The sequence below is a fragment of the Helobdella robusta genome (assembly GCF_000326865.2).
Source record: "Helobdella robusta unplaced genomic scaffold HELROscaffold_62, whole genome shotgun sequence".
Lineage (NCBI taxonomy): Eukaryota > Metazoa > Annelida > Clitellata > Rhynchobdellida > Glossiphoniidae > Helobdella > Helobdella robusta.
Window position 1 is genome coordinate 164,948 of NW_008705346.1, and position 10,419 is coordinate 175,366.

The window sequence follows — 10,419 nt, forward strand, 5'->3', positions numbered from 1 at the left end:
ATACGTATATGTTTGAATGTGTATGTGTGTGTGTGTGTTTTATGTATGAGTGTGTGTGTTGTATGTGTGTTGTATGTGTGTATATGTGTGTGTATGAATGTGTGTGTATATTTAATATGTACGTTGTATATGTTTAAAAAAATTTTTTGGCATACAGTTTGTGAATGTGCATGCGTGTGTTGGTATGCGTGTGCGTAAATGTGTGAGTGTGTACGTGTGCGTGCGTGTGTATGTGCCTGTGTAAGTCCGTCTAATTATGCTGTCACACGTGCTGAAGAGCATCTTGAAGGAGTTGTTATCTTTGTCAACATTTCAAGTCGACCATTGTTTCTGCTACTTGTATGGCTTTCTATACATTCTATAGAAGTGTAAATACAATTTACGTTTTGTATATAATAATATAGATATGTATATATATATAAATATATATATGTGTGTGTTTGTGTGATTGTTGTACAAATTCACTCAATATACACAACAATTGTATAAACGCAAATAAATAATTAAATAAATAAGCATATACAATTACAATTTTTTGCTGCTGGGCTTGTTTAATGTGTTCCTTCTCAAAAGTCTGAAGATTTTATGAAAATTACTCTAGCACGCTCCTTTCCTGGGCATAATTTTTACGTTAATATTTTGATTCTACATTGTTTGTGTATGTGTATGTGCGTGTATGCGTGTATGTTTGTGTATGTGTGAGTGTAAGTGTGTAAATGTGTGAGTGTGTTTAGAGGTATGTTCGTTAATAAAAAATCTGAATTATGTATGCAAAATTTTGATGCGATAAATATAGGTAGGTATCCACACACACAAATACACACACAAACAAATACACACACACACAAATACACACACACTCACAAACGCACACACAGACACGCATACACGCACGCACAGACACACACATACAGACACACACACACACCAACAAAACTTCCCCAGATAATTTGCGAAGTTGAAGTACAACCGTGCTTTTGTTGTTGTCCATTGTTGTGTGAGCAGCGATGCAAGCATGTAACACTATCGCTGCGTTGCCTCAGATTTCAATGGATTGAGAATGTTTAAGAAAAATTTAATGAAAAGTTTCAAGAAAATAGATCGAATGAAAAAACAGAAAAACAAAACCAGAAAAAATGTCAAAAAGAGAAAAACAGAGAGGGAGGGAGATGGAGATAGAGAGAAAGAGAAGGGGAGAGGGGGAGAAAGAAATAAATGATTGAAATGAAAGGAGAGTGAAATTAGAAAAAAATAAAATGAAATACAGTTACTACTACTACTTCTAGTATTTGTATTAATAAATTAAGTAATTTCTATTCAGTAAGCACAAGGGCTTGGGGCGGGTTGACTTTAGTCAGAAAGCTAACAGACTCGTGACATTCAATTTAAAATTTATTTAGCTCTGAGCAGTGTAAGCTTCCATAGGGTGACCGATTAGACGCGCGAATAAACACACACACGCACACACACACACGCACGCACACATACACGCACACGCAAGCAAATGCGTTTGTGCGGTTTGCATTCATGGGCACCCACTCGTGTTAAAACTTACGTACTGATACATTCTTAAAATAACTTTCTATAATAAAAATGTATCAATACGCAATTCATTCAGCGACGGTACGTACACGTGTACAATTGTACATCTGGAAGCTGAACACATTTTTTTATAAACGTAATACAACGAAAGGCAAACATTCACGCATGCAATTCTGAACATGCAAGTCAACTGAACCAACTACAACAACTTATAAATATCTTCAGAGTAATTTTGTTGAAGAAATAAAATGCACTAATTAACTATTCGGATCGGCTTTTATTACCGATTTTTATTTTCTTCAAACGGACGCCATACATTTTGATAGAACCAACTTCTTTGCCATTGAATCCAGAGAGTCTGCACGCACACACACACCACACAACACACTCTCACCTCACCACACGCACAGGCAAACACACACGCACATGCACCATACGCACACATACACATACACACAAGCAAACTACATATTTACATATTCAATTATTTGTTTGACTATTTATTTTTAATAAAATCTCTCTAAATATTTTTATTTCATTTTGAAAAAAACAGAACAAAATAAAATAATTTAATTAGTCACACAGATGCTCAGAGCTGACTTTTGGCGTGCAAAAATGTCTCAATTTTTATCTTGCGAAGAAATAAAATTTCTTGAATCCATTGAATCCTGAGAACTAATTTATTGTGTCTGGAGCTATCGAAATGAATTGACGGATGGCCTATGTATCATATACGTGACTCAACTTGCTTTTAGCGAAATAAAAAATTTAGGAAGAAAATTTTTTTGCTAAAAGGTAATATTTTTAGTTTTCTTTTGTTTATAAATAATAATTTAAAGAAAAAATAAAAAATGAAATAAAATTAATTTATGTAAGCAAATAAATGACATTAGTATTGTTGTTGTTGTGATTATAATGCTATGAACAACATTAAAGTTTTTGCTCTGCGGTTGTTTTGTTGTTGTGCTGCAAATGACTCAGTTGTATAAATTGTGGTTGTTGTTGGTGGCGACGATGAATGTGTGGCTGGCAGCAGAAGCAGGCATGGCATCCAAAGCTAAGACGACGTTTGTTTAATCTTTGAATAATGTTGTTGTTGTTGCTGGTGATGTTGTTGTTGTTGTTGATGTTGTTGTTGCTGCTATTTATAAACAATCTCATTGGGAGGGTAGCTGTTGTTGATGTCGTTGCAGTCGATGTCGTTGTTGATTTCTTCTCATTTAATACAGTTATAACTTTGCTTCTGCTGCTAACACTAAGACTGTTGTTGTTGTTATTGTTGTTGTTACTGTTGTTGTTGTTGTTGTTGTTGTTGTTGTATGAGGATGTTGATGGGAACACATTGCATGAATCGACTGATGCTGCTGCTGGGGTCACATTTTTTTTGGTCATTCGTTTCTTTGAAGTGCAATTCGTGCAATTTTCTGTGTGATCGTTGAAGTTTTTAAATATATATTTTCATATTTTTCTATCAATATATTTGGTGGAATGATTTTCGAAGTCATTATTGAACTTTTTATCTCTAATAAATTTGATATAGTGAAGTTTTTAATTACGGAATGTTAAAAAATGTAAAAAAAGCTGTTAGTTTAAACCTTTGCTCCAACTGTATGGTTCTGGCCTGACTGTCAAATTGTTTCTAATGTTGTTGTTGTTGTTGACATTACTACAACTACTGTTGTTGTTGTTGTTGTTGAGAGCAATGTTGTTGTTGTTGTTATGGTTGTGGTAATAGACCGTAGAGTTGTTGATGTAACAGTTCTGATTGGCGTAGTTAACACTGGCGTTTGGCGAGGCATGCTTCATGCGACACATCTCACACATGGTCTTGCGGAAAGATGGGTTGACGATGCAGTAGAGGATGAAGTTTGAGGAAAAATTTGTCGACTGCATGATGTTCGTCACAACTTCAATCAGGATGTACGTGTGGTTCGACTCGGTGTTGGTAACGGATGTCGATGCTAAGTGTTTTAATAACTCCGACGGAGCTACCAGCACAAAGAACATCAGAACAATGCAGAGGAGGGTTATAGTTATTCGCTGGCTAGCTTCTGAATCGCTGTTTGTGGTGACGTTGTTGACTGAGCGATTCATGAGTCGACGTAGTGCGTAGGACAGGTGAATCTCTCTTGCCAGTGCCAGGTTTGTGAAAAACAACATGAAGAAAGGCAGAAAGTTGCCAAAAATGACCCAAAGAATTCGGTATGATTGTTCCAACGTATCGTCCAATTTGTTCCGAAACTTGACTCGAGTCGTAATATCATATTCGGTTGAGTTAGCAGAGGCTGAGCTCATCATCGGAACGAATGGTTCTGTAGCGGTTACATTGTCTAACTTTTGCTCCGTCTGATTCGGCGATGTATCATTTGTGCGAATGGGATCGGTTTTCAGAAAGTGAAGATGTTTATGATGCACTAAATGCTCTCCTTGATGGCCACACAAAAATGCTTGCGTCAAACTAATACGGTTGTCATCAGCGTCGGGTTTTTCATTTCGAATCAAATGATCAGCAGCAACAAAACCGCATTTATCACCGAACACATCAACACATCTCTCACCCAAGCATCTACTTCCGCCGATACTTGTAACACCGTCACAATCAGTTATGCTATAGTTACCGCATCTTATTTCAATTTCATATCGCCAGAGCGTCGGTGCATTGAATAAAGCAGAGAGCATATATATAAGAACGATGACGGTCCTGGTTCGACTGAGTGTGAGTATCTGACGGCTGGCAAGGGGGTGGCATATGGCAAGGTACCTCTCCGTGGACATCATCACGGTCACCCAGGTGCTGGTCAGTATGAATACGCTGATGACCGCTGGCGAGTAGGCGGTGTAGTAGGCTTTAAATCCTGGCAGGCCTTTGTTGGATGAGGATGGGGACGATTGTAATGATGGTGAGAGTGAAGATTGTTACATGGATGTTTACAATTAGGTGGTTAATTAGAAAAATGTTTATGAGGAAGTATGCTGAAAATTATGATGATGATAATAATTAAGACGACGATGGCGAGAGTGGTCATTTTAGAGATGATGATGATAATGACGATAAGAATTGAAATAAAGAGAACAGTACTGTTGCCATTGCAACGAAAAATAAAGAAGTGTTAATTAAATTTGGACATGAGTGAGACTGCTCAAGGAATTGAACTTTTTGAATGTTGAAAATTAATTAGATTAATTAGATTAATTAGCATAAAACGAAAATGATAAATATTTAGTAATACGAATGATAAACATTAATAGGTTTATTAAAAATAATTAAAATGATGACGAAAATATTTAGAATAAGATGTCTTGTAACATAAATATTGTAACACGATCCGTCTAGTGTTATTTATCTTACGTATTTAATGTTGTTTCAATTTAACAAGCAAATTCTTTCATCTTGAATAAAAATTATCGTTCGAAAATTTTCTGTTAAACCAAACACAATGGCAAAAAATCAGGTCCTAACTGTAAGCAATTAAGGATTGTTTAACAAATTTTGTTTAAACAAAATTAGAATAAAACATATTAAAACCAAAATACATATTGATATCTTTGTATTTATATGTTTGTATTATGCTTATATATGTGTCTGTTTGTATGTATGTGTGTGTGTGATTGTTTGTATGTGTGTGTGTGTGTTGGTACCTAACTGAAGCAAAAATCATCAAACTAACCTGGAAATATCATATCAGTGGAGGTAAATGCGAATGGGAAAGCAGACGTGCAGAAAGCCAAATCTGACACAGCTAGGGCTATAAGGCCTGACATGTGAATGTTCATATTTCGTGTTTGTGTTGATACTGTTGTCATTGATGTCATATTATTGTTTTGTTGTTGTTGTAATGTCGTCGTTGTTGTTGTTGTGTTGTTGTTGTAATGTTGTTGTTGTTAATGCTGCAGCTATGTCACTTTTACTACTGTCGAAATAACAACAACAATTACGGTACAGTAAAAGATGAAAGTAAATTTTTGCTGAAGCAATTAAATAGCGCGAGATCAAATATTTCTTCGCGACAACTTCTTTAAATTTTTTCGTAGAAATATTAGAATTGGAAGCCATCAAGAAAATTCTTCAACAGTCATTAAAATTTAATTATTTTAACAAATATTATTTTTAAAATATTTCGCCATGTTTTTTCCACCTTAAAATTATATTTTTATTTCTTTTCACAACTTTTTACGGCAGGTCTGCTACGCAATTAAATTTATTTTTAAATTTTTCAATTCATTATTAAGCTCCGTAGAGTAAAATTTAAAACGTGACAATATGGAAAAAATCAAAATTTAAAAATTAAAAAAAAAAGTAATAAATATCTGTCGAAATGTCGTCCGTTGTTTGTGGCGCCAAAAATTGTTGCCGAGAAACAAAAAGGTTGAAGAGTCGTGTGACTTATAAATTTGACAAATTTTTCACGGAAAATAATAATTCACGTCAACAATCATCACAAATAGACCAACAACAATCATTTAGATTTAATTTTAAATTTTAAAATTACAATAAAATAGACTAGCATACCTGAGTTGGCTGATTTTTCTGACTGTCTAAGGGAGTGCTGAATCCTTTTGCCAGTTAGAATCAGTAGATTCATAAGGTTACCCACAAAACCTAAGGTCAAAATTACGGGTAGTATGTAAGTGTAGCAGTGGTTTGCAATGGCGATGTATAACTCCTTCTGGTCTTCGTCAAGGTTGTTTATTTTTGGTGATGTCGTTGTTGTTGTAGTTGACATTGTTGTTGTGGATGTCTGTTGGTGTCGGTAGAAATGACGATGTTGTTGTTGTTGTTGTTGCGTGATTATGTCGTAGAATGGAATGTGCTGCTGATGTTTTTGCAAATGTTGAAATGTTTCTAAGATATCTTGAACCATTGTTGATGAAATTTTGAGATGGTTTTTTTTCTTATTCCAAGGTTCGAAAGAAACTTCTGTCAGAATTTAATTTGGTTTTTCATGAAATATTTCAACTATTATTTTACAAAAATTTTTTTACTTCAATTAGAAATTTGCTGACATGTTGACATTTAATTTTTATTTTAGTTGATGTGATCTGAAATCCTCGGCAAAAGAGCGGCTTAAACATTAATGCCAGCATTTTGTTGAACGAAAAGTTATTAATGTCACTTAGGTAGTTGTAGTCGAAAGATGCGATTGATGTTTTTAATGTATTCTGTCATGTTATTTATTGATGCTATGGTTTCGTTGAAAATGTTGAGTTTTATTGAGATATTGGTTTTGTCGTTATGCAGATTATGTTTTTACCACAAGGGCAAAGAACCATAGAATAAAACTACACCAATAAAACAAAAATCAATAACAGATAAACTAAGTCTATGACCAAAGAACGAAGATAGCATCAACCTTATAAAATACCACAGCAATGAACGATAATATAGAAATATCCAAAAGACAAATATTGTTTTTATGAAAAACTGAAAACAACAAAATGACTACAGGTATAAACTCATACCACAAAGTTGTAAGACGAAGATGTGAAACACATCAACAACAACAACAAAAATAACAACAATACTACTAAACTAAGATATAAAACTTCCCATTATAACATAAAAAACAAAACAATAATAATATCAACAGCATGAACACCAAAAACAACAACACCAACAATAACAACAACAAAAACATCAACAAAAACAACAACAACAACATCAGCACTAACAACAACAACAACAGAATCTTTAGCACTAACAACAATAACAACAACCATAACAACAACAATAACAACAACCATAACAACAACAATAACAACAACAACGCTAACCACATCAACAACAACCCTACATCAACAAAAAATAACATCAAAAACACATCAGCACCTTACAAGACCATGCAATCACATCGACCTGTTGTAATTCAATTTGTGCCAAACATGACAAAGAACCACAGAAAAGCAATAATAAAAATAACAATAATGAGAAGAAATTATTATTATTAATAATAAATAAAATAATTAATAATTAATAATAATAATGGTAATAATAATGCAAATTGTATTTCAACACGACAAAAAAAAGAATAAAGAAAAAAAAAACAAGAAGTAGAAGGAAAAGAACCCGACTCCACAAACAATACAACGCGCCTTCGTGTGACGTCATCGTAAAACACAGGAACACGTGACATCAAATTAAAAGAGAACTTAAATTGAAATATGAGAGATTAAAATGATATAAAGAGTCAGAGAAGAAACTGTAAAAGAAACAAAAGAGAAAGAGAGAGAGAAGAAAATAAAAGAAAGAAAAAAAAAGAGTAGAGTCAAATTTTAAAGAAGAAATTTTAGGAGAATGAATGAAAGAGTGAGTGAGAGGGTGAATAAGTGAGTGAGTGAGTAAATAAACGAATGAATAAAGATAAAAGAGAGAGAGAGGGAGAGATAGAGAGTAAATTTTGATGTATTTGGAAGATAATGTGGAACTGTTTTCGTTATTATATCAATGACAACATGGTCACTGTTATAACAATTTTTTAATAATAATAATCATCATCACTCTTGGGCCTCGTAAAAATTGTTATGTGATGATTGTAGAGCTTAGTCAGCTCAACAGAGCGGTTATTCGCGGTGCAATAATAATCGCAACAACAGCAGTAATAAAGTTTACTATTATTAATGCTGCTGATACTACTACCACCACCACCACCATCACTACTACTAATACTAACACTACCACTACCACTACTACTGCTAATACTAACACTACCAATACTACCACCACCACCACCACCACCACCACCACCACTACTACTTCTACTACTACTACACTACTACTACTACTACTACTACCACTACCACTACTACTACTACTACTAGTAGTAGCCTCGCTACTACTACAACTGCTGCTACTAGAAGGGCTAGTAAAACCACAGTTGTAATTGTTATGCAAGCTATCTGAATAATTGCTTTTGTATCTAGGCAAAGAGGTTTTAAAATTCGCACTCCAATAAACTTAAAACTACCTCCTTACATTTATGAATGCGTGCATAAATAAATAAATAATTCCATGATGTAGAATGTGTAAATTTAGTCATAGACATACAAATATATACAAACATATACAAACATATACAAACTTATACAAAATTATACAGAGTTACACAGGCCCACACAAACATTTACATTCAGTGTGACACAAACTTGTAAAATGCCATTCAGACACATACAAACTCATACAATTTTTCATCTTGTATGACACATACAAATTTATACAATGTTTCACAAACATGTGAATTTATATAAACATTAGAACTTGTATAAATGAACAGAGGCGTCAAAACATACGCAAACAAATGAAAAGCATATACAAAGTTGTAAAAACATATACAAAATTATGCAAACATAAACAAGCTTATACAAATATTCAAAAATGCATGCAAACCCATAGAAACGCAAAAACCACTTTTAAAAACATTTATTTATTTATGAGAATTTCATCTTAAGAATCGCCAACATAACTGCCATAACTACTTTGGTTTTTTATTGCATGTAATATAAACATTGCAATAATAAGCAGTCATATAAATAGTGCCACACACACACACACACACGCACCACACACACCACACACACACACACCACACACACACACCACACACACACACACACACAAATACACACACACAAACACACACACGTGAACTCATAAAATAGCGATTTAATCAGCTAGCATCCCACTAAATAATACTCCCGACATTTAATTAAGGTACTACAAATCAAATATTACAACTTTTACTCATAAAAAGAATTAACACATAAAATATTTACTCTAACTGAAGAAATTTTATGGCAACAATGATTTATATCACATCGCAACAACTTCGCCTCTGCCAGCACGCAAAACTGAAAATTTTTTTCATTTATGGTTTATGATCTCATTTCAATAGAAAAGATAGGAAAGATTCCGATACTCGTGTTACTAATGTTACTAATTTGATTGTGTTTTTTTTTATTTCTGCGTTTGTCTGTCAGTATACACACACACGCACATACACACACACATACACGCACGCATGTACTTGTACACACACGCACACAAACATGAACCGAAAAGCAAGAACGACCACCGACTCTTGTTATAGCAGCCAAACGATGCAAATAACAAAAGGTCCAACTAATTATCTTTCCACTGTTTTTTTTATTTTTTTTTTATTTTTATAACTATGTCCTTGTTTTATTTCGTTTTTTTCCCATTTTCGCTGGTTTTCAGTTTTTCATTTTTTATTATCGCATTATTTTGCGACTATCTTTTTAATGTTAGTTCTTTCTATTCCCTTTTTTTCTGTTTGTCACTCTCTCTCTCTCTTTCTCTCACTTTTTCTCTTTCTCTTTCTTTTTTCTCTCTTTCTTTCTATTTCTATTTTTCTTTTTCTTCTTTCTTTCTTTTTCTCTGTCTGTCTTCCTCTTCTTGAATCTCTCTCTTTTTCTTTTTAAAAGAAGTCCTGAGAGTCTGGCGATAAAACACGTTGCAGAATCATAAATAAAGAATTAAGGACACCATCTTCGCTACCACTATCACCATCCCTTCAGACTCGAGTCTACGTTAGCTTTCTTCATATCAAAATTTTTTTTTAATTCTTTGGTGTTATTTCTCCTGTTTTGTTTGTTGTCTGTCTGTCCGTGTGTGTGTGTGTTTTGTTTGTTTGTGTCTGTCTGTGTGTATGTGTTAATTGGTGTGTGTGTGTGTTTGTTTGTGTAAGTTTCTTTATTTAATGTTTTTTATAATATTATTTGAATCAATTTTTTTTATTTAAATTTGTTGATAGATTTCATAAAAATTATTGGCCTATTTACACTGTCCGCATTAGCTAGTGAAAGATTCATTTACTAGTGGAGTATGTAGTATTTATAACGCTAGTAAGAAGTGTTAGTAGTAGT

At 33.5% G+C, this 10,419-nt stretch overlaps 2 protein-coding genes across 2 annotated transcripts; both read right to left on the minus strand.

Annotated features, from left to right (window-relative positions):
• Positions 1 to 3,126: 3,126 nt before the first annotated feature.
• Positions 3,127 to 6,404, minus strand: HELRODRAFT_180468 (hypothetical protein; the record flags this gene model as incomplete). Its single annotated transcript, XM_009029782.1, has 3 exons — positions 3,127 to 4,406; positions 5,211 to 5,297; positions 6,053 to 6,404. The coding sequence occupies 3 exons, from the start codon at positions 6,402 to 6,404 to the stop codon at positions 3,127 to 3,129; spliced, it is 1,719 nt and encodes a 572-aa protein (XP_009028030.1).
• A 2,164-nt stretch (positions 6,405 to 8,568) lies between these two features.
• On the minus strand, positions 8,569 to 9,614 carry HELRODRAFT_88042 (hypothetical protein; the record flags this gene model as incomplete). Its single annotated transcript, XM_009029753.1, has 3 exons — positions 8,569 to 8,617; positions 8,795 to 8,943; positions 9,519 to 9,614. Coding segments are annotated over 3 exons (294 nt in total), but the record flags the coding sequence as incomplete, so codon positions are not given.
• Between the last annotated feature and the right edge of the window lie 805 nt (positions 9,615 to 10,419).